General features: G+C 42.5%; 1 protein-coding gene across 1 annotated transcript; it reads right to left on the minus strand.

Annotated features, from left to right (window-relative positions):
• Nucleotides 1-22,570: 22,570 nt before the first annotated feature.
• LOC142658686 (serine protease 23-like) lies at nucleotides 22,571-23,614 on the minus strand. The gene has a single exon (XM_075834288.1). The coding sequence runs from the start codon at nucleotides 23,612-23,614 to the stop codon at nucleotides 22,571-22,573; it is 1,044 nt and encodes a 347-aa protein (XP_075690403.1).
• Nucleotides 23,615-26,256: the final 2,642 nt, after the last annotated feature.

Genomic DNA, 26,256 nt, shown 5'->3' on the forward strand with positions numbered 1-26,256 from the left:
ATGTATCCTAGTACTATCTTGCTGTCAGTGTAAATCTCAGCATATTTAATCTCCATGTTCAATTCCGTAGTGATGAGTTCGGCTAACTCCACTGCTAACACCGCGGCGCAAAGTTCCAGGCGTGGTATTGTGTGTTCAAGGAGTGGTGCTAGTTTTGCTCTGCTCATGACGAACCCTACGTGGCATTGTCCGCTGGTATCTACCGTCTTTAAGTAAGCTACAGCAGCAATCGCTTTGACTGAAGCGTCGCAGAAAACACAAAGTCTTTGTGTCTCAACCTTGGTAGTTGGTACAGAAGCATACGGGCGTGGTATGTGAAGACCAGATAAGGCTGTGAGGGAATTTCTCCAAGCCGTCCACGTGGCTCTTTCCTTCATGGGAAGAGGAGCATCCCAGTTCGACACTTCCCTGGTGTAGTCTCTCAACATAGCTTTACCTTCGATGGTTACAGGAGCTGCAAATCCCAGTGGGTCATATAAACTGCTTATGGCCGACAGTACTCCTCTGCGAGTGAAGGGTTTTTCTTCTCTGCTGGCCTGGAAGGTGAAGGTATCAGCTTTTAGGTCCCAGAGTAGGCCAAGGCTCCGATGCATGGGAGGGGAGTCGATGCCTAGATCTAAATCCTTTAAGTCACTTGAGTGGTCATGAGTAGGAAAGGCTTCCATCACTTTCTGGCTGTTAGAAGCGATCTTGTGTAACCTCAGGTTAGATAGAGCGAGCATTTCCTGGGCTCTCTTCAGAAGACAAATTGCGGTTTCATTTTTGGGCATTGATTTCAAACAGTCGTCCACATAGAAATCCTTTTCTACGAAGCGTCTGACATCCGTTCCATACTTCGTTTCGACCTCTTGAGCCGCACGCCTCAGCCCATAGATGGCGACTGCAGGGGAAGGACTATTACCGAAGATGTGTACCTTCATTCGATAATCTGTAACATCTTTAGAGGGATCGTTATCCTTGTACCAAAGGAATCTCAAGAAATTTCTGTGTTCTTTTTTGACGAGGAAGCAATGGATTATCTGTTGGCTATCAGCCGTGAATGCAACAGAGTCTTTGCGAAAGCGTAGAAGTACTCCCAAGAGCTTGTTGTTTAGATCCGGGCCTGACATCAGGACGTCATTCAACAAGACACCTTCATACTTGGCACTTGAGTCAAATACTACTCTGATCTGACCTGGTTTCTTCGGGTGATACACTCCAAACTGGGGCAGGTACCAGCACTCTTCAGAGTCTGGAAGTATAGGTGCTAACTCTGCATGGCCGTTCTGGAATATCTTTTCCATGAAGGTAAAGAAGTGGTCTCTCATCTCTGGTTTTCTTTGCAGGCTGTGTCTGAGAGAGACGAAACGTTTGTAAACCTGTTCTCTGTTGTTAGGTAAGCGTTGTCTTTGAGGCCTAAATGGTAGAGGTGCAACCCAGCTCTTCATTTCGTTCTGCACCATTCCCTGCTCCATTATGTCTAGGAACAGTCTATCTTCGAATGACATCGCCATACGATTGTCCTCTTTTGTCTGGCGGAAGACTGTGCACCCTAGGTGATCTTGGTTGCCATCCCAGATGTAGTCATCGTAGGCAGAGCCTACAAGGATACTTGATGATGAAGTGCTGTGTGGCAGTTCCTTTATGAAGAAATGATTTTCACATGGTCGGAGGAGAGATGGGCGTCCATTCTCCAGTGTACTGGTAAGCATGCTGTTGACAGTTGTCGGTTTGTGTACACCTCCCAAACAGACCTCTCCTACGACGACCCATCCTAGGTCGAGTCTCTTTGCATATGGAGCGTTGTGAGGGCCATTGATCTGTTGCCTAACCTTGTGGACTCGAAGAATATCTCTCCCGAGGAGCAAGACTATCTGAGCCTCTGGATCAAGTTTCGGGATCAAGTGTTCTATACGCTTCAGGTGAGGTTGGTGCGCTGCTACTTCTGGCGTAGGTATCTCAGACCTGTTATCAGGAATTTGGTTACACTCCAGTATGGTTGGTAAGGGCAGACACACTTGGCCATTTATAGACTCGACTACATAGCCGCTTGCCCTCCTTCCAGCTGTCTCTACAGTACCGGCACAAGTTTTTAGAGAGTAGGGGGCGCCAGGGCCTCTGACGTTAAAGCTATCAAAGAAGGCAGACTTGGCTAACGACTTGTTGCTTTGATCGTCTAGAATAGCATATACTTTGATGGCTTTGTCCCGGTCGTCTGCTGGGTAAATCCTCACTAGGGAGATTTTTGAGCAGGACCTTCCTCCTATGAGGCCTCTACAAACCTCTGTGCATTTAGAAGTAACCGCTGGAGTGTCAGTACTTGTGTCCTTCAGCTCCCCGCTATGCTGTTGGTCTTGGGGCGAAGTCCACGATGGTGCTCCAGGGTGTAGAGCTGTGTTATGTTCTGTGCTACCACATTCGATACACTTTGCACGAACCTCGCAATCTCTGGCGAAGTGTGATGTTGAAGAACAGCATTTGAAGCAGATGTTGTTTTCCTTAAGGAAGGCCTTGCGGTCCTCTAATGACTTTTCCCTGAAGGCTCTGCACCTAAGTAGGGAATGTGGCTTCCTGTGTAAGGGACACTGTCTGCTCGGGTCTTTGAGTTTGTCTCCTTGACGGGAGCTGAACTCTTTATGGACTGAACCTGTGGAGGAAACGTTAATTTTGTGGACCTCCACCATTGCTCTACGAGGTTTACTAACAGGGGTGGTGGCACATGACAGCGTGAAATCAAAGATAGGATCATTTCTAATTTTAGCTTGTTCAGAGACAAAATCTACAAACACATTAAATGGAGGAAATAGTACATTGTAAGTCTGTTTATATCTAGAACCATGCATAACCCATTTCTCTTGCAGGTTGTATGGGAGCTTCTAAACTATGGGGTTCACACCTCTTGCAGTGTCAAGGAATGTCAATCCTACCAGATCCCCTTCTGCCTTTGCTACACACAACTCCATTAACAGATCACTTAACTCCCTAAGCTTTGTATAGCCTTTGTTTGCTATTTTAGGAAAGTCCTCAATTCTCTTGAATAAGGCACTTTCTATGACTTCGGCCGAGCCATAGCACTCTTCAAGTCTGTCCCAGACCCTTTTAAGACCAACATCTGGATAATTGACATTGATATCTCTGATTCTTTTAGCGTGTTCGGCGGACTCACTTCCTAGCCACTTTACCAGGAGATCCAGTTCCTCACTACATGATAGATCTAAGTCTCTGGTGGCATTTTGGAAGGAAGCTCGCCAAGCTCTGTAGTTTTCAGCGCGATCGCTGAACTTTACAAGTCCCTTGGTGACCAGCTCACGTCGAACAAGGAATCTGGCAAAGTCCATTGTGGCTTGATTAACATTAGATCCGACTACTGGTGTGTTGTCAGAGTGCATGTGTGGTGTGTGACCATACCTGTTGGGAGTCTCTGATTTATTACAACCTGCGTAGTACCGTTCTGAAGCGAAGGGCGTCTCTCTTAGCTGGAGCGGGTTTTTGATATTCTGCTCTGAAGAGAAGTTGTTGTAGCCGGTTTCCCTTTGATGTGTCTTGTCTTGTTTGCAGTAAGGAGACTGATAGTCAACTTTCTGGCGGTCTGAATAATCAGGGTGGCTTGGCTTGTTAATAAAACCCTTTGTGTTGAGTTGGAAGTCGGTATCGTATTCTGACTTGGAATGTTGATAGACGTATTGTAAGGTACGCTGTTCTGGATCTTGGTGTTCAAGTTCCGGCTGGAGAACGCCGCGATGATTCTCGATTTCTGGAAGTTCTACTGCTTCTAGAAATTCTGCTTCTGCTATGGCAGCCGCTGTCTCTTTCTCAACAGTGAGTTTCTCTAGATTTGCTTCAAGGCGCGCTTTCTCTAGCTTTATCTGTATTTCCTGTTCTGCGAAGCTGGCTTTCGCTTTTGCCGCTTCAGCTTTTGCGCGGGCAATGGCGGCAGCTTCTCCGATCGATGTCCTGTTAGAGCCACTTGTCAGGGACCTTGTCTTGACCGAAGATGCTCGACTTTGAGACATGATGCGACCGTTAGGAGGTTACTGCGATATCCGTATGCAGGCTCTGCGTGGATAATGGCGGGCACCCTATGGTCTGATCTTCTGAGCTTGTTCTCAGCAGTCGTTTCACTATTCTGTCCTCATACACGTTAGCACGGTGTGTAATCTGACATGTAGCTAAACCCCCTGTCTTCTTAAGAAAAAGGCTGTGAAACTGTAAAATCTTTCTCTTTATTGCTGGTAGACAGGAAAGGGTGAAACTATAGGATGAAATAACAGCAGTATTCAGAATATATCAACTGTACAGTGCATAGGATACAGATAATCTGCTATACATACACAATATAACATGAGGTAATACTGCAAGCTGACAATGTGATATCTGATACAGCAAAACATACAGTGAACCACAGGATTATAACATATAGATATTGATCTTACCGACTATGCTTAGAACAGGCTGTTGGCACTGAACTTGAGGTAGAATTGGCAGGATGAGGAAAATGGCTGCTACTCATACACAAACAGGAACAGGAAATAACCCACAATGCCTCAGGAGCTTTCCCATAATACATAGAGAACTACAATCTAGGAATACACAAAACCACCAGTAGATGGTGCTATAACCATACAATACAATATAGATGGGGTACAAGAATAGGCAATTGCCATATCTGTACTGGTAATCATACACAAAAAAAGAGGTATTATTACGTAAATAACTGGACTAGCTGGCGAGGACAGAACAGTGGCGGTATAGTCATACAGGAGAGAACTGATTATATACATGAAGCTTACAGGCTTTTTATCTGATACTATGTTTTATGTGAAATTAAAGTCTAATCCCATCCCCTCCTTCACAATTAAGTATAAATCCATGATCGATCCAGCGTTTGTACAGAATTTATTATGTAAAAAAGAAAAATCGTTTTTAACTGTACCCTTTTTAACTGTTCCATTCATGTATCACCTACCAAAGATCCATAAGTCATTATCCTCTCCCCCGGGCCGACCATTTATTTCGGGGATAGGCTCTTTAACAAGTAATTTATCACATTTTATAGATATGCATCTCCAGCAATTTGTTTTTAAACTACCCTAGTTTTTAACCCCTTCCCGCTCCTTGACGTACTATTACGTCATGGCAGCTGTATAGTTCGCGCTCCATGCCGTAATAGTACGTCTCGGGAGTAACGGCCGTTTCGGCCGTCCTCCCGACACATACTGGAGCTGTGAAGCTGCTGTCTTGTTCAGCAGCTGTCACAGCTCCTACAGCGGGGACCGATCGCTGTGTCCCCGCTGATTAACCCCTTAAAAGCCGCGTTCTATAGAGATCGCGGCTTTTTAGGGGTTAAGCTGCCATCGCCGGCCTGCTACGCGATAGCGGCCGGCGATGGTGACTATGGCAACCGGACACCAAACAATGGCGTCCGGCTATGCCATAGACGGAAGCCTAGTGGGTCCTGACAACGTCAGGACCCACTATGCTTGCTGTCAGTGAGTAGCTGACAGTTCTAATACACTGCACTACGCATGTAGTGCAGTGTATTAGAATAGCGATCAGAGCCTCCTGCCCTCTTGTCCCCTAGTGGGACAAAGTAATAAAGTGAAAAAAAAGTTAAAAAAAGATGTGTAAAAATTAGAAAATAAAAGATTTAAAAGTAATAAAAGTAAAAATCCCCCCTTTTCCCTTATCAGTCCTTTATTATTAATAAAAATATATAAACAAACAAATAAACTATATATAATTGATATCGCCGCGTCCGTAACGGCCTGAACTACAAAATTATTTCATTATTTATCCCGCACGATGAACGCCGTAAAATAAAATAATAATAAACCGAACCACAATCACAATTGTTTGGTCACTTCACCTCCCAAAAAATGGAATAAAAAGAGATCAAAAAGTCGCATGTACCTAAAAATGGTACTGATCAAAATTACAGTTCGTTACGCAAAAAATAAGTCCTCGCACGGCTTTATTGATTGAAAAATAAAAACGTTATGGCTCTTAGAATAAGGAAACACAAAAAGTGAATGATTGTTTACAAAACGTATTTTATTGTGCAAACGCCATAAGACATAAAAAAAAACTATAAACATCTGGTATCGCCGTAATCGTATCGCCCCGCAGAATAAAGTGAATATGTCATTTATAGCGCACGGTGAACGCTGTAAAAAAAAACGAAAAAAAAACAATAGTAGAATTGCTGTTTTTTAGTCACCACGCCACCTAAAAATAGAATAAAAACTGATCAAAAAGCCGCATGCACCCCAAGAAAACTACAATGGATTCCTCAAGGGGTCTAGTTTCCAAATTGGGGTCACTTTTGGGGGGTTCCCAATGTTTTGGCACCACAAGACCTCCTCAAACCGGACATGGTGCCTAATAAAAAAGAGGCTTCAAAATACACTAGGTGCTCCTTTGCTTCGGAGGCCGCTCTTTCAGTCCATTACCGCCCAAGGGCCACATGTGGGATATTTCTCTAAACTGCAGAATCTGGGCAATACGTATTAAGTTGCGTTTCTGTGATAAATCCTTTTGTGTTATAAAAAAAATGGTATAAAGAGGATTTTCTGACAAAAAAAAAATGTAAATTTCACCTCTACTTTGCTCTAAATTTTTGTGAAACACCTAAAGGGTTCATAAACTTTCTAAATGCTGTTGTGAATACTTTGAGGGGTCTAGTTTCTAAAATGGGGTATTTGATAGGGGTTTCTAATATATGGGCCCCTCAAAGCAACTTCAGAACTGAACTGGAACCTAAAAAAATAAATAAATGAGGCAATACTTCGCTTCTTACATTATACTGATAATGAGCCGTGCCCACCCCGAGATGACCCCAGTTTTGACCGTTTGTCTAAACGGAGACCCCTATTAGACCGTTCCAGTGCCCGGTTTTCCCAAGCATACACCCCCGAGAAGTGTTTTTCTATTGATGAGTCCCTGGTACATTTTAAAGGGAGGGTTCAATTCCGCGAGTACCTGCCGGGTAAGAGGGCAAGGTATGGCGTGAAGATGTATAAGCTGTGAGAGTGCATCAGGGTATACCTACAGGTTTAGGATATATGAAGGAAAGGCCACCCCCAAACCAGACTGCATCCTGGACTACAATAGGTACATGGGAGTGATGGACTTGTAAGATCAAGCCCTGAAGCCCTACAGCGCCATGCGGTGTGGTATAAGAAGCTGGCCGGGAACATCATATAGATGGCTTTGTACAATGCGTACGTGCTACGTCGATGTGCAGGCCAGACGGGAACTTTCCTGGAATTTCAAGAGGTGATTATCAAGAACCTAATCTTTAGGGACCAAGAAGGGGGGGCACCCAGTACTTCTGGAAGCGAGCCCACACGCATCGTACCAGGGCAACACTTTCCAGGAGAAGTTCCCCAAACTGGCAAGAAGGGAAAAAGTCAAAAGAGGTGCAAAGTCTGCTATAAGAGGGGGATAAGGGAGGACACAATATATCAATGTGACACGTGTCCCGAATAACCAGAGCTCTGTATGAAAGTGTTTTAAAATTTATCATACATCCCTTGGTTTATAATTTACCCCAATTTTACTTACCCTGATGCACTCCGCACAGCTTATCCCCCCTAGTCTTTCCCCTCTGGGCCCTGCTGTGTGTCCAGGCAGCTGATAACAGCCACATGTAGGGTATTGCCATACCCGGGAGAACCCACATTACAGTTTATGGGGTGTAGGTCTCCGGTCAAAATGGCCACTACACCTCTAGATGAATGCCTTAAGGGTGTAGTTTTTAAAACGGGGTCACTTCTTGCGGGTTTCAACTGTACTGGTACCTCAGGGGCTTCTGCATACATGACTTCGCACTAGAAAATCCCGAGTAGGCCAAATGGTGGTCCTTTCCTTCTGAGCCCTCCCATGGGCCCAAACGGCAGTTTATCACAACAAATGGGGTATTGCGGCACTCAGAACAAATTGCGCAACAGAATGGGGTATTTTGTTTCTTGTGAAAATAAGAAATTTTCAGCCAAAACTACATATTATTTGACAAAAATAATTTTGTTTTCATTCCCAGACCAATTCAAATAAGTTCTGTGAAGAAACTATGGGGTCTAAATGGTCACATTACCCATAAATGAATTCCTTGAGGGGTGTAGTTTCCAAAATGGGGTCACTTCTGGTGGGTTTCCATTGCTTTGATACCTCTGGGGCTCTGCAAATGTGACATGGCACACGAAAACCAATCCAACAAAATCTGTACTCCAAAGAACACACAGCGCTCCTTCCCTTCTGAGCCCTCCCATGGGCCCAAACGGCAGTTTATCACCACAAATGGGGTATTGCCGCACTCAGGACAAATTGGGCAACAAAATTGAGTATTTTATTTCTTGTGAAAATAAGAATTTTTGAGCTAAAATGACATATTATTGGAAAAAATATATTTTTTTTAAATTCCCAGCCCAATTCAAATAAGTTCTGTGAAGAAACTATGGTGTCTAAATGGTCACATTACCCATAAATGAATTCCTTGAGGGGTGTAGTTTCCAAAATGGGGTCACTTCTGGTGGGTTTCCATTGCTTTGATACCTCTGGGGCTCTGCAAATGCGACATGGCACACGAAAACCAAACTAGCAAAATCTGTACTCCAAAGAACACACAGCGCTCCTTCCCTTCTGAGGCCTCCCATGGGCCCAAACGGCAGTTTATTGCCACAAATGGGGTATTGATGCACTCAGGAGAAATTGGGCAACAAAATTGAGTATTTTGTTCCCTGTGAAAATAAGAAATTTTGGTAAAAAATTACATCTTATTGGAAAAAATGACATTTTTTTAATGTCACAGCCCAATTGAAATAGGTGCTGTGAAAAAACTGTGCGGTCAAAATGCTAACAACAACCATAAATGAATTCCTTGAGGGGTGTAGTTTCCAAAATGGGGTCACTTTTGGTGGGTTTCCATTGCTTTGATACCTCTGAGGCTCTGCAAATGCGACATGGCACCCGAAAACCAATCCAACAAAATCTTGACTCCAACAAACATATAGCGCTCCTTTCCTTCTGAGCCCTCCCATGGGCCCAAACGGCAGTTTATCACCACAAATGGGGTATTGCCACACTAAGGACAAATTGGGCAACAAAATGGGGTATTTTGTTCCCTGTGAAAATAAGAAATTTTGATCACAAATGACATTTTATTGGAAAAAATGACATTTTTTTCATTTCAGAGCCCAATTCAAATACGTGCTGTGAAAAAAATGTGCGGTCAAAATGGTAACAACAACCCTAAATGAATTCCTTGAGGGGTGTAGTTTACAAAATGGGGTCACTATTGGGGGATTCCTACTGTTTTGACACCTCAACACCTCTTCAAACCTGGCATGCTGCCTAAAATATATTCTAATAAAAAAGAGGACTCAAAATGCACTAGGTGCTTCTTTGCTTCTAGGGCTTGTCTTTTAGTCCACGAGCGCAGTAGGGCCACATGTGGGACATTTCTAAAAACGGCAGAATCTGGACAATACATATATAGTAGTGTTTCTCTGGTAAAACCTTCTTTGTTACAGAAAAAAAAATGAATAAAATTGAAATTCAGCAAGAAAAATGAAATTTGCAAATTTCACCTCCACTTTGCTTTAATTCCTGTGAAATGCCTGAAGGGTTAAAAAACTTTCTAACTGCTGTTTTGAATACTTTGAGGGGTCTAGTTTTTAAAATGGGGTGCTTTATGGGGGTTTCTAATACATAGGCCCCACAAAGCCACTTCAGAACTCAAGAGGTACCTTAAAAAAAAGGCTTTTGAAATTTTCTTAAAAATATGAGAAATTGCTGTTTATGTTCTAAGCCTTGTAACGTCCAAGAAAAATAAAAGAATGTACAAAAAACGATGCCAATCTAAAGTAGACATATGGGAAATGTGAACTAGTAACTATTTGGGGTGGTATAACCGTCTGTTTTACAAGCAGATGCATTTAAATTCTGAAAAATGCAATTTTTTCAAAATTTTCTCTAAATTTTGCAATTTTTCACCAATAAACACTGAATATATCGACCAAATTTTACCACGAACATGAAGCCCAATGTGTCACGAGAAAACAATCTCAGAATCGCTTGGGTAGGTTTAAGCATTCCGACGTTATTACCACATAAAGTGAAATATGTCAGATTTGAAAAATGGGCTCTGAGCCTTAAGGCCAAAACTAGGCTGCGTCCTTAAGGGGTTAAAGAATTCTACACACCTTATTAGAGAATTACAAGCTTTACAACCTCTTTTTAATATGACAGATATTAGTTTTTTTTAACAGCGGATGTATCGTCCCTGTACACAAATATCCCTCATGATTTGGGTATTCAAGCTATCACTTCCTTTTTTATATCAGATTCTCATTTTTTTAATAAGCAGATTAATTTTTTAATTGATTGTATTGAATTTATTTTAACCCACAATGTCTTTACATTTGAAGGGAGATTTGAAGGGAGTTTTTATAAACACATCAAGGGCTGTGCGATGGGGGTCACGGTTTGCTCCATCATACGCTAATTTATACATGGGTTCCTTTGAAGAGTCTTATATTGTTGGTGAACATAATTTCAAAAATAATATCATTTTATATAAACGTTATATTGATGACCTTTTCTTTATTTGGAAAGGAGATGCATCTGCTGCCAATGCATTTATGACCTATTTAAATAACAAAAATTATGGTCTCAATTTTACACATACATACTCTGATAAATCAATTGACTTCTTAGATCTGACAGTTGAAAAGAATGGTCACTCCTTCTCCACTAAAACCCACTTCAAAACAGTGTATGTAAATAGTTACCTTGATTTTAAGAGTGCCCACTATCCTCCTTGGCTTAAAAATTTTGGACAATTTAGGAGGATACGTAAAAATTGTTATGATGACATTGATTTTTCGAAGGAATGTGATCTTTTGAGAGAATTTTCCAAAGAATCTAATTAAAGGTGCAGAATCTAAGGCATTGAGTCTGACATAAAAGGACTGTATTAACCCTGTAGTAACTGATACAAAAAAAGTGAACCAAATTGATCATAAATATAACTTCATCACTAATTTGAATAAAGGCAGCAAAGTAATTGCGTCTATTCTGCATAAACATTGGTATATTTTAACAAATGATCCTTTTTTGAAAATACTTCTTCCAGCCAAACCTCAAATAACGTATAGACGATCCCAAACACTAAGGAATCCAATTGCACCGCGCAAATTGCGCATTATAAAGCAAAATACCCCGAAAATGTTTCCGTCAATAAATGGCTCCTTTTGTTGTGGTCAGACAAGATGCCTATGCGGTCGAAGCATTACAAATAAAAATACAGAGTACTGCTCTACTGTAACTAATGAAACTTTTCCAATTAGAAGTGCTCTTAATTGTGGTAGCAAATTTGTAGTGTATTTGCTACAATGTTTGTGCAATTTACAGTACGTGGGACCAGTGGCATAACTACCGCTATAGCAGCCATAGCGGCTGCTACGGGGCCCGCGGCATGAGGGGGCCCGTGTCGCCCGCCGGCACGGGCCCCCACCATGTCCGGGGGCTCTGCTAGCAGCCGCTATGGCTGCTACAGCGGGACGCCACAGAACACTACGGTAGAGCAGGGAGGTATCTCCCCGCTCTGCCATTAAACAAAAGACATGTATCCCCTATCCACAGGATAGGGGATACATGTGTGATCGCTGGCAGCGATAGGGAGAACGGGGGACTGAAAGTCCCCTGAAGTTCTCCATCACAAACCTCGGACTTCCGGGGTCTGTGTCGGCAGCTCTGTAGAAATGAATGGAGCGACGGTCGCGCTTTTGCGCATGCGTGACCAGCGCTCCTTTAATTTTTATTGAGCTGCGCAGACGCCGGAAGTCAGAGGTTAGTCATGGAGAACTTCGGGGGACTTTCGGTCCCCCGTTCTCCCTATCGCTGCCAGCGATCACACATGTATCCCCTATCCTGTGGATAGGGGATACATGTCTTTTGTCTTTTCACACTGTAGGTCACATTTTTTTGCGGGGTTGGGGACGCTGTATGGTGTTCCCTACAGGGGGGGCTGTATGGCGTTCCCTACAGGGGGGGCTGTATAGCGTTCCCTACAGGGGGCTGTATGGCGCTCCCTACAGGGGGGCTGTATGGCGTTCCCTACAGGGGGGGGGGCTGTATGGCATTCCCTACAGGGGGGCTGTAAGGCATTCCCTACAGGGGGGGCTGTATGGCGTTCCCTTCAGGGGGGCTGTATGGCGTTCCCTACAGGGGGGGACTGTATGGCGTCCCTACAGACCCCCCCTGTAGGGAACGCCATACAGACCCCCTGTAGGGAATGAATGCCATACAGTCCCCCCTGTAGATAACGCCATACAGTCCCCCCTGTAGATAGCGCCATACAGCCCCCTCTGTAGATAACGCCATATAGCCCCCCTGTAGATAGCGCCATACAACCCCCTCTGTAGATGGCGCCATATAGCCCCCCCTGTAGATAACGCCATACAGCCCCCTTTGTAGATATCTACAGAGGGGGCTGTATGGCGTTATCTACAGGGGGGGCTGTAAAAAAGGCACTATCTACAAGGGGGGGGGGTTGTGTGACACCCAGGGGAGGGGGGGCCCCAGTCAAAAGTTTGCTATGGGGCCCAGTCTTTCCTAGTTACGCCCCTGCGTGGGACGTACCACCCAAACGCTAAGGTATAGAATAAATAAGCTTAGATTTAATGTTAAGAAAGGATTCCTCAAGCAGAGTGTTTCCCGACATTGTTATTTGAAACATGACTGTCGTTTTGATAGTATTACAGTTACTCCTATAGAATTTATACCGGCTGATAGATCTGATAGATTTATGAAACTTAAACAGAGGGAAAACTACTGGATATACAAACTGGTAACGCTGCATCCCAATGGTCTTAATGATTTAACTGAGACTGCATTAGAATAATTCCCCCTTTTTTTGTACATTTTTTGTCATTTTCTTTGTCCTGCTGTTTTACGGAATACGTACTCTGTATAGATATCACTTACACTTATTATTATTACTTTCATTCCATTTTCTAGCAATTTAGAAACTATATAATTTTTACACTCTGAATCCCTGTATATTTATTAATCAAATTACTTACCCCTTTTTTAGTCCACGATGTCTTCTTTCTCGTTAACCCATGTGAGTAATGTCTTTTGTATTCTCCGTTTCCTTGGTGCTGTGTGGCTCTTGCAGGGCGCATTCCTTGTTCTCTCTTTTTGCGTGTCGCTGTGCGGTGCATGGTACTTTTTTTGGTCTTCCTCGGCCACCTTTGACACACGGTTGCCTAGACGCCAGGGACGCTCTGTTAGCGCCGCCTGTGTTTTATATGTTTCATTCTGGATCTTGTACATATATACTTTTTCCGGAACAGAGCCTATTCCTCACATCTAGGGGTGAGTTTAGAACTTTTAATTATTCGTCTACACATTTTCATTTGATCTATAATGCAATGTTTACACGCAATTTAAGATAAAAAATATTTTATTATGTACTGTTCTGTGCGGTATTATTGTTTTTAACATTTTAAACATTTGTATCTGCATAGTTCTGAAGATTTTGATGATTTTTTTAACATTATCTATTGGAATTCAAAATTTTCTTTTGAAGTCAAGTGTTGATGTTTGTCTTTAGGTAATACGTTTGTGATGTAATCACTGATCTTTGACTCGTCTTTTTGGCAGTGATTCCACCCCCTTTTTTCTGAAATTAAGTGTATCGTGTCGTGTATTTAAATGCTGTCTTTTGTCATCATTTTTTCAGCCTGATGAAGACGCCAGTCCGGCATTGAAATGCGTAGCCTATCGACCTGTATATCTATTCAAATATTAATGATTAAACTAACAATTTAGTTTCTTCTAAATAGAATGTTTTTCATTGTCATTTTGTACATGCTTTTTTTTTGGCTTTTAAAGTCCTTAAGAGAAGTCAATTGGAAAAATGGCAGAAAAAAAACACCGCACACAGAGCATGCTGTGTTTGTAGCAATTTTGTGATCAGTAAAGTTTTTTTCCCAAACAAAAACGCAATATGTAGTTTATTTTACTATACACTTTAAAGAGGCTCTATCACCAGTTTATAAGTGCCAGATCGCCTACCTAATCTGATAGGCGAATGCGATGGCTGGATGCAATGTCTGGTCATTCTCCCGACACTCCGGTAAAGTTTCTGTGGGAGTAAGTGACAGCACCACATTATCTCGCTGTGAGTAAAGCCGGGAATGCATGAAGGAAAGTGTTAGACGCTGATTGGTCATAACTCGGTCAAAAATAAAAGTTTAAAAAAATTAAATAAAAACTGTTATCTACATTACAGCTCCTATCAGATTAGGTCGGAGATAGGGCACTTATAAACTGGTGACAGAGCCTCTTTAATGTAACATCTGACTTTGCAAAAAGCACAATGGTGCAATTACTGTGCATATGGTGAAGACTGCCAGTCATCGGCTGATGGGTCGGGGGAGCTGCAGCCGATGAAAGGCCAGACTCCTTCCTCCCAGCGCAATGTGAGTACTGCAATGTTTAAAATGTAAGTTATCAAAGATAACTTAACTATCAGACAAAGCACAGATCGCTGAAATCAGTGTGTCTGTCACTTCTTTTTTATCCAGTATAAAGCTGCTGACAGGTTAGCTTTAATACATTCTGAAAAATAGTTCCCAACAATCCTAAATTGTATAAAATTATCCTTTGAGTTTGCGCATTCAAACTTTTTTTTTTTCTACTTCTTGACAGATTTCCAATTCCTCTTAGCGATGTAGAGACTAGACAAAATACTGCTTACAGCCTGACAGCATAGTACACTGAAAAACGTGTTCATTCCTGCGTGAACAGTCTACTTTTTTTTAATTTTAAAACATCTGCTTTTATTAACTTCTCTGCTAGAAGACCTCCGAACCTCCATGCTGTCCTTCAGGGGCGTAACTAGGAAAGACTGGGCCCCATAGCAAACTTTTGACTGCCTCCCCAGGTGCCGCACGCAGCCCACCTTATAGATAGTGCCCCCTGTAGATTGTACCATACAGCTGCCCTGTAGACCGTGTCACACCCCACTTGTACATAGCGCCCTCCACCTCCCCCTTGTAGATAGTGCCATACAGCCCCCCTGTAGATAGTGCCATACAGTCCCCGTGTAGATAGCGCCATACAGCTCCCCCTGTATATAGTGCCAAACAGCCCCCCTCCCTTGTATATAGTGCCACACAGACCCCCTCCCTTGCATATAGTGCCACACAGCCCTCCCTTAGTAGTGCCACACAGCCCTGTAGATAGTGCCACACACAGACCCCTGTAGATTGCGCCACACACAGCCCCTTGTAAATAGTGCCACACACAGCCCCTTGTAAATAGTGCAATACAGTCCCCCATGTAAATAGTGCCATGCAGCCCCCCTAGTAGATAGTGGCACACAGCTCCCCTTGCGTATAATGCCACACAGCCCCCCTTGTATATAGTGCCACCCTGCTCCACCTTGTATGTAGCGCTACCATGCTCCCCCCTTGTATATGGTGCCACCATGCTCCCCCCTTGTATATAGAGCCACCCTGCACCCCCCTTATATATAGTGCCCCCATGAACCCCCCTTGCTTATAGTGCCACCCTGCTCCCCCCTTTGCATATAGTGCCGCCCTGCCCCCTTGTATATAGTGGCATCCTGCTCCCCCCTTATATATAGTGCCACCCTACTCCCCGCTCCTTGTATATAGTGCCACACAGCCGCCCCCCCCAAAAAAATATTGTACTTACCTTGTTGTTTCCCGCGACAGATGTAGCACTACACAGGCTCTGGTCGGGACACATGTGCAGACCAGCGTGATGCAGTGACATCATCTCGCCGGCCTGCGCAGGGAGTCTTCACAGCGCCTTATAGGCTGCAAGCCTAAAGTGGCCTGCAGCCTCAAGGCCGTGCCTAGCTTTTCTACTGCCTGAGGCGAAAATTGAAATGGCGCCCCCAGATTTTGATTAATATCCCCCTGGCTGTTCCACATCACTACCAGCCTCCTCAAACTCTTGAGGATGCGCATTTGCCTTGTAATCAGGTTCCCATTAAATATACAATGAATTGAAAACCACTCCATCTGCACTGCAATTTTTTTTATTATAAATATATCCTATATAATTACAGCATCAGAAACAGGCTCTGACATATACGGCTCCAAAACCAAGCTCATACATATATACAGCACCAGAACCAACCTCAGTACATATATGCAGCCCCAGAACAAACCTTAGCACATATATGCAGCCCCAGAACAAAGCTCAGTACATATATGCAGCCCCAGAACCAACCTTAGCACATATATGCAGCCCAGAACAAAGTTCAGTACATATATGCAGCCCCAGAACCAAGTTCAATACATACATGCAGCCCGAGAACCAAGCTCAGTACATACATGCAGCCCGAGAACCAAGCTCAGTACATATATGCAGCCCCAGAACCAAGCTCAGTACATATATGCAGCCCCAGAACAAAGCTCAGTACATATATGCAGCCCCAGAACCAAGCTGAGTACATATATTCAGCCCCAGAACAAGCTTAGCACATAAATACGTCCCCAGCACCAAGCTCAGTATAAATACGCAGCACCAGAACCAAGCTCAGTACATATATACAGCACCAGAACTGAGCTCATTACATATATACAACACCAGAACAGAGCTCAGTACATAAATACAGCCCCAGAAGCGAGCTCAGTACATATATACAGCACCAGAACCAAGCTCAGTACATATATACAGCACCAGAACAAAGCTCAGTACATATATACAGCACCAGAACAAAGCTCAGTACATATATACAGCACCAGAACCAAGCTCAGTACATATATAAAGCACCAGAACCAAGCTCAGTACATATATACAGCACCAGAACCAAGCTCAGTACATATATACAGCACCAGAACAAAGCTCAGTACATAAATACAGCACCAGAACAAATACAGCTCAATTTAGTGCAACCCCTGCTGTATAGGTTTGTATGTTGTAAAGCTACAGCTCCCAGCATTTCCCGAACAATGGAAAGGATATGCTGGGAAATGCTGTTTCACAAAAAAAACAAAACTCATATCATAATGAAACCACCCATCATCTTGCTACAGATCATACAGTGACTACATTACTGATTAAAGGCAGAATAAACATTTACATTAACGGTGACGTCTCAAATTCTAGTTATTTTTCTCTTTTCTTCTCCATCCGGTCCAGACCCCTATGATGATTTCTCCCGGTCACAACCAATTTCTGCAGTTTTCCACTCAGATGTCTTCAGCTTCTCACTTTGAAAAAATGTTTGCACCTCTAAACGAAGATAAAATTCTCAATGTCCCTAAACCTAATTATAATAGCACCATACACTATGTCTCTGATTACAATAGTACCATACACTGTGTCCCACACCGTGCCCCCATAGCCCCCCTGTAGTTAGTGACCCCATAGAACCTCTGTAGATAGTGCCCTACATAGAAGCCAATGTAGATGGTGCCTCACATATGGACTGCAGAGCTGCAAGGCAATAGTGCTAACCACTGAGCCATGGTGCAGCCCTACATATAGCTCCCCCTATAGATAGTGCTCCACATATAGCCCAACTCTGTAGATAGTGCCTCACATATAGCTCCCCCTGTATATAGTGCCCCACCTATAGCCCACCCCTGTATATTGTGTCCCACGTATAGTCCACCCCTGTATATAGTGTCCCACATATAGCCCACCACCGTAGATAGTGCCCTACAAATATCTCCCCCTATAAAAAGTGCTCCACATATAGCCTACCCCTGTACATAGTGCCCAAAATATAGCTCTCCCTGTAGATAGTGCTCCACATCCCCACATATAGATCCCCCTGTAGATAATGCCACGCACAGTTTTATTAGGAAAAAAGCAAAACTTTACATACTCACATGACTCCGTTCTCGTGCCGTCAGGTGGCAATGCAGACCTGCTCTATTTTGAGCAGGCCTGCTGGGGCTGAACGACGCAAGCCGCACCTTGACGTCATCGCGCCGCTAGCATCGTGGGAAATGTTTCCCAGCCATTCAGCGCTAATGCATGTAATTGTATCTGCATGCTATAGGTACAATTAGTGCATTAGTGCAAGATGCAGGGTGGCGATGACTGTTTGCAGTGGCGTCGCCGCACCAGGGTCGCCTCTGGTGCTAGCGGGGCCCCCCAGACCCCAAATGCAGGCACCATAGTGACATCGCTACCGACGTAGCAGCCATAACGGCTGGTAGCATCGCCACCGGGCATGGAGGCCGCGTCGGCGGGCGGCATGGGCACCTTCAAGCCGCGGGCCCCGTAGCAGTCGCTATGGCCACTACAGTAGTTAAGCCACTGCTGTCCTTTGTTTTCTATGGTCAGTTTCATCCAGTAGTGGAAACCATGATCTTGGGGAGAGGGTGGATAGAATAGTATTCATATATTGGTACTCCTACAAAAGCATAAAACAATTAGGCTTGGGCTGCACGGCAACTTGTGGAATGCTGTTACATCGCAAATAATGACAGAGAATGTGCTCGCGCTGCAACCCGCAAGATACCGCAACCGTAACATCCAAACATGCCGGATTTCAGTACAACCACATTCACTATCCTTATTTGCAGCACTCCATTGCGATCTTATGTTACGCCGAAGTATGTCGCCGTGTAGCCCTAGCCTTTTATAAAAAATTTTTAACCCAGAATAACATTAACCACTAGGCGCACCAGGACGCAACTGTACGTCCATGTAGCCAGTGTATTAGAGCACAGGGACGTACAGTTACTGCGTGGTTCCCGGTGCACACTGTCAACGACCGTGTGCACGGGGAACCGGGAGGCCAGCTGTCCCTGACATCTGACACTCCACTGTATGCCGATCAGCGTCTTATTTATGCTGATTCCGGCAATTAACCCCTTGATTGCGGTGATCGATTGCAATCACCACATTCAGGGGTTTCTAGCTCATCGGCAGACCTCACAATGAAATCGTGAGGTTTGCAGATGGCTAGCATGGCGATCGGAGGCCAAGTAATGGCCTCCGTGTCTGCCATGTACGGAAGCCTATCAGGATCAGCCTCCTGATAGATTTCCTGTCAGAGTGACAGGACGTCACTGCCGTTCGTGATGCACACTGTCGATGACAGTGTCTGGGACAGTGTCGGCGACAGTGTGCATCGGGATGTAAGCTGTCCCTGACAGCTAACACTCCACTGTTGCCGATCAGCGGCTCATTGCCGCTGATTTTGGCAATTAACCCGTTACATGCGGGGCTCGATTGCGATCTCCGCATGTAGGGGGTTTGTAGCACATCAGTAGTCCCAATGCAATTGTGGGGGCTGCTGATGCTTGTGATGACACCCGGGGGCCAAACAACGGCCTCCGGGTCTGCCATGTATGCAAGCCTATGAGGATCAGCCTCTGGCTGGTCCTCGTAGACTAACTGTCAGAGTGACTGTGATGTCACACTGACAGTTGGAATACATTACACTACCTAGGTAGTGTAATGTATTCTAGCAGCGATCAGAGCTGCAGGTAAAAAAAGAAAGTGTCAAAAGTAAAGAAAAAAGTAAAAAAAAGTTAATAAAAATGTTTTACAAAAGTGTAAAAATAAAAGATTTTTTTTCTATAATAAGTCTATTATTATAGGGAAAAAAATTAAACCGTTAAAAAACAGCACACATATTTGGTATCACCACGTTCGTAACGACCCAATCTATAAAACTATAATGTCATTTTTACCGCACGGTGAACGCCGCAAAAAAAACAAACTAAAAACAATGCCAGAATCACTATTATTTGGTCACCACCCCTCCCAAAATATAGAATAAAAAGTGATCAAAAAGTCCCATGTACCCGAAAATAGTACCAATAAAAACTACAACCCGTCCCACAAAAAACAAGCCCTTACACCGCTTTTTTGACTTAAAAATCAAAAAGTTACGGCTCTCAGAATATGGTGGCAGAAAATAAATTATTTTATAAAGAAGTGATTTTATTGTGCAAACGCCACAAAACATAAAAAAACCTATATACATATGGTATTGCCGTAATCGTATGGACCCGCAGAATAAATGAAAATTGTCATTTATAGCGCATTATGAACGCCGTAAGAGATAAAGAATTTCAAACGCCAAAATCACTGTTTTTGGCCACCAAAGCTCTAAATAAAATGTAATAAAAAGTTATCAAAAAGGTTCATGTACCAAAAATGGTACCAATAAAAACTATATCTCATCCTGCCAAAAATAAGCCCTCACACCGCTCAATTTATGAAAAAATAAAAAAGTTATGGCATTTGGAAGGCGGGGAGTGAAAAACTAAAATGGAAAAGCAAAAAAGGATCAGTCCTGCAAAGGTTAGTTAATTTCTATTAAAAAAAAAAAATTATTACCACATGTGGGGTATTGTCATACTCGGGAGAGATTGCGTTACAAATTTAGGGCGACTTTTTCTCCTTTATCCCTTTTGAAAATGAAAAAATTCAACATTTTTGTGGACAAAAATGTTTATATTTGATTTTCACGGCCTAATTCTACAAAATTCTGCAAAAGACCTGTCCTGTATGGTATAAATGCTTACTATACCCCTAGAAAAATTCCTTGAGGGGTGTAGTTTCCAAAATGGGGTCACTTTTGGGGTGTTTCCACTATTTTGTTCCTTCCAGGGCGTTGCAATCGCGACATGGCACTAAAAACCAATCCAGCAAAATCTGCGCTCCAAAATCCAAATGGCGCTCCCTCCCTTCTGAGCGCTGCCGTGGGTCCAAATAGTTTATTACCACATATGGGGTATTTCCGTAATCGGGAGAAGATGCTTTACAAATGTTAGGGTGCATTTTCTTCTTTATTCCTTGTAAATATTCAAAATGTCTGTTATTTCAGAAAAAAAGTAGATTTTCATTTTCACAGACTAACTCCAATAAATATAGCAAAATACCTGTGGGGTCAAAGTGCTAACTATACCCCTAGATAAATTCCTTGAGGGGTCTAGTTTCCAAAATAGGGTCACTTTTGGTGAGTTTCCACTGTTTTGGCACCACAAGACCTCTTCAAACTCGACATGGTGCCTAAAATATAATCCAAAAATAAGCAGGCCCCAAAATCCACTCGGTGCTCCTTTGCTTCTGAGGCCGGTGTTTTGGTCCATTAGGGCACTAGGGCCACATGTGGGATATTCCTAAAAACGGCAGGACCTGGGCAATAAATATTGAGTTGTATTTCTCTGGTAAAACCGTCTGTTTTACACAATTTTTTTTATTACAAATTAATTTTTGGCAAAAAAAAGAGAAATTTGTAAATTTCCCCTCTACATTGCTTTATTTCCTGTGAAACGCCTAAAGGGGTCAAATACTTTCTGAATGCGGTTTTGAATACTTTGAGGGGAGCAGTTTTTAAAATGGGGTGATTTATTGGGGATTCTAATATATAAGCCCTCAAAACCACTTCAGAACTGAACTGGTCCCTGTAAAAATAGCCTTTTGAAATTTTCTTGAAAATGTGAAAAATTGCTGCTAAAGTTTTAGGCCTTGTAACGTCCTAGAAAAATAAAAGGATGTTCAAAATACGATGCAAATATAAAGTACACATATGGGAAATGGTAACTAGTGACTATTTTGTGCGGTATTACTATCTGTTTTACAAGCAGATACATTTAAATTTAGAAAAATGCACATTTTTGCAAATTTTCTCTACATTTTGGTGTTTTTCACTAATAAATATTGAATTTATTGACCAAATGTTTCCACTATCATAAAGTACAATATGTCACAAGAAAACAATCTCAGAATCGCGATAGGTAAAAGCATTCCGGAGTTATTACCACATAAAGTGACACATGTCAGATTTGAAAAAATCGGCTGTGCCACAAGGCCAAAACAGGCTGCGTCCTAAAGGGGTTAAAACAAGCACAATAGGAGTCAATTATGTTTCTAAACCAGAGATTACTGCAGCCAAACAAAGTCCTGTGTGGCATACGATCATTCCTGTCAAAACTACATACCCTATGGTGCCACACTTTACAACTGGAGGGCACCTCAAATTTTGAGATGCAGTTCTTGAAATAATTCTATACTCATTTTGACACACATGTAAATATTCAACTACATTTTTATGACGCTCTCATTTCATAATAATTGTTTTCAGCCAGTTTGTTTGTATTTGAGTAGTAATCTACTGTTAAGAATTATATTTTTTGTTCAGCTCTTATTTTACCAAACTGTTAAAAGATCCTACAACATAATCTGTTTCACCCAGGTTAACTCCCAAACCCGCCACATATTTTTATTTTCCATTTGATATACTGTAGCTTGATGTACTTATCAGTTTTACATTTATCAATATTGGATATTTTTCTAGGAAGCTAAAAAGTATTCTCTACAGAGTCATGTTGGATGATTAGTTTTAGACTAGGGCAGAAGGAATTGCAATTTTGCTTTTTTAGTACTGATATTGAATTTTTTTTTTCGTAGATCAAATCTCAATTAGCTTCAAGCTTTAGGCCCTGTGATGTGCTCTCATTTTTTTTTCGATTATACTCATAACTGCTTTATACAATCTTCTGAGATTCCAAGTTGTTAAAATGTTACCACCATTTTTTTGGAAGTTCATTTCATTTCTGTTATATCATAGCCCTATTCATTTATAGTGACAACTTGTATTGGTTCCACGTATCCAATAGCAAATCTGTGCATATTTAGGAGGGGTCAGCCTGACGGCAACATTATATTCTCTTGGCTCTCCAGACACTTCAACCCACTGGTGTCCTGAGAACACCGCAATAACTTTCCTCTCCCAGCGGCCCCCATGCTGCAGTCGACCATAAACGCCTGAACCACTGGCACCTGGGCGTGCATCACAGTGTTGATAGAGCAAATGTACAGTCTGCTGCTGCACTCTGCATGATCTGTAAACTAGCTCTCCAGGTCGGTCACTGTCAAAGCCTGAGAAGTGCACTCTTCTTCCTGCCAAGTTCTCCAAAGGTGGAGAGGCAGCAAGGTGCATGTAAGGTTGGGATTGTGCCCATTGTAGCTCCAGCAATGCATAATCATAATCCATACTAAATTCTGCTGGGGCTCCAATCCACCCTCGCGGTATCCTTGTGCTTTTAACACGTACCCAGCGCAGAGAGGGCCCTGGCTTTAGGAAACCAACTCGCAGCCTACGTGCTCCTTGAACATAGTCATGACCATCATGGATACAGTGTGCAGCTGTTAAAACATGTCGTTCAGTAACTAACACACCTGTGCAACCTGTGGACACTTGAACAGCCGCTGCAAAAGGGAAATCTCTAAGAAAGCGCTGACTCCTGATGGAAAAGCGGATATCTGGCCCATAGATTTGCCTCCGACCCCGCATAAATTTAATATTCCTTTCCTTTGTCCTCCTTATATTTCTTTGAGGTATTCTTGCTGTTACTGTTGTCAGCGTACGGCTGCCATTTAAATATGCCGTCTCATAGTCAACTTGACGATTAACAGAAAATTCTTCTGGCTGAGACTCATGCAGGACGCACTTCTCTGTGCAGACTGTAGTAAGCTCTGGAGTTCCATTGGCAGTAAATTGAGATGGAGTTAAAGTCAATGTTCGTTGGGTCACAAACTCCAGGACTGGGAGTTCAGAAGCAGTGAGTGAGAAATAAGTCAGGTACAGTAAATGGAACAAGTATCCACCAGTCATCATATCAATGTTGCTGAAAAGAAGTAAAAAAAAAGACAGTAAATATGTGTCAATGTTAAGACCGTGGACCATATGTACGAAAACGGTCATAGAAAGATTGTCCTTGTTGCCCATAATACACAATCAGAGTCAATGTTGAATTTGTCCAGTGCAGTTTTGAAAATGAAAGCTGAAATCTAAATTGTTGCTATGGGAAACAAGAATAACTTTTTGTCTTGAAATAGGAGACCCAGTGAGAAAAAGCAAAGGAAGTCGTAGATTTTATATTTTACATACCTGGGTCAATAGTCTAATGATAGATTCACGACATTTCTATCCTATAAAGTTTGGCCAAACATTGCTGGCTTGAAAATTACACTATATGGGCAAAAGTATGTAGAAACCCCTCCTAATTATTGAGTTCAGGTTATTCAGCCACATCAATTGCAAACAGGTGCATACAATCAAGCACACTGCCATGCAATCTCCATAGGGAAACATTGGAAATAGTATGGGTTCGTGCTGAAGTGCTCAGTCACTTTAAACGTGGCACAGTCACGGGATGCAACTTTTGCCACTAGTTAGTTTGTGGATTCTCTAAACTGCTAGATCTTCAACATTCAACTGTAAGGGTTTGTCCACACGTAGCAGAATTGCTGCGTCTTTTCCGTCCGGAATTGCAGACGGAAAATACGCAGCAGAATACAGTAGCAGCAAAGTAGGTGAGATTTAACAAATCTGAGCGTGAAATTTGCGAGCAGAAATTCACCTGCGGTAAGTAATTTTTCGTACGGCAACATGTCAATTCCTGCTGTAGAAAGAGGACTGAATTGCTGCATTTTTCAGAGGAGATGTCACCATCTACCAGCAATGAGAAAAACACTGCAAAATCTGCACCATTTTCTTCAGTTAGGGTATGTGCACACACACTAATTACGTCCGTAATTGACGGACGTATTTCGGCCGCAAGTACCGGACCGAACACAGTGCAGGGAGCCGGGCTCCTAGCATCATACTTATGTACGATGCTAGAAGTCCCTGCCTCTCCGTGGAACTACTGTCCCGTACTGAAAACATGATTACAGTACGGGACAGTTGTCCTGCAGAGAGGCAGGGACTCCTAGCATCGTACATAAGTATGATGCTAGGAGCCCGGCTCCCTGCACTGTGTTCGGTCCGGGACTTGCGGCCGAAATACGTCCGTCAATTACGGACGTAATTAGTGTGTGTGCACATACCCTAAAAAACGCAGGAAATGGTGCGGTTTTTCCACAGCGGAATGTCTGCTAGTTTTAATGAAAATGCTTTTATTCTGAAGCGGTAGCATGTAAGAGTAAGAACAACTCAAACACAAAGCAGTAAACTTCTTAAGTGTGTGCTGCGCAAATATGGCCTATACTCTGTGACAGGTTTTTAAACTGCCTCTGGAAGTGACATTAGCACAAGAACTGTGAGTCGGGAGCTTCATGAAATGGGTTTCCATGGTCAAGCATGTAAAATCCACTTTAAACTAATTTATTAGTACAAATATATTGTTTTTATTTTAGTTTTTTTCTTTAACCCCTTAATGACCAGCCTATTTTAGACGTTAATGACCAAGCTATTTTTTAAGTTTTTCCATCGTCTCATTCCAAGAGCTATAACTTTTTTATTTTTGCGTCGACATAGCTGTATAAGGTCTTGTTTTTTGCGGGACAAGTTGTATTTTTTAATAGCACCATTTTGAGGTACATATTATTTATTGATTTACTTTTATTAACTTTTTTTGGGGGGGGGAATAGAAAAAAATCTGAAATTTCGCCACTCTTTTTTGCGTCCTAAATCTACGCCGTTTGCCGTGTGCTATAAATAACACAATCTCTTTATTCAGCGGGTTGTTACGATTGCAACGATACCAAATTTGTATAGTTTTCGTATGTTTTACTACTTTTACACAGTAAAAACGCTTTTTTTTTCAAAATTATTTGTTTTTGTGTCTCCATATTTGAAGAGCCGTAACGTTTTTATTTTTTCGCCGATGCGGTTGTGTGAGGGCTTTTTTTTTGCGGGAAGACTTGTCGTTTTTATTGGTACCATTTTGGAGCAGATGCAACTTTTTGATTACTTTTTATCAAATTTTTTTAAAGTCAGGATTCACAGAAAACAATTTTTCCATCTTTTTTTATTTAATTTTTTACGGCGTTCGCCGTGCGGGTTAAATAATGTTATAGATTTATAGTCGGGGTCGTTATGGACGCGGCGATACCAAATATGTGTAACTTTTTTACTTTATTTTGGTTTTTTAATACTAAAGCAGTTTGTAAGGGGAAAAAGTCGTTTTTTTTTTTTTTTTTTCACATTTTTTTTTTATTAACTTTATTAAACTTTTTTTTTTACTTTTTTACTAGTCCCACTAGGGGACTTTAATATGCGATTCTGCGATCGCTATTATAATACACTGCAATACTTTTGTATAAGATCACCGAGTGTCTGTGTCTGCGATGGCAGCCGGGGGCCTAATAAAGGCCCCCAGGTCTGCCTGTAGTGTATGACCTGCCTATAGAGGCATGACCTAGCAGGCATACACTACAGGCAGACCTGGGGGCCTTTATTAGGCCCCCGGCTGCCATCGCAGACACAGACACTCGGTGATCTTATCGCCAGGTGTCGGTGGGATGAGAGGGAGC

This window comes from Rhinoderma darwinii, chromosome 8 (genome assembly GCF_050947455.1).
Source record: "Rhinoderma darwinii isolate aRhiDar2 chromosome 8, aRhiDar2.hap1, whole genome shotgun sequence".
NCBI lineage: Eukaryota > Metazoa > Chordata > Amphibia > Anura > Rhinodermatidae > Rhinoderma > Rhinoderma darwinii.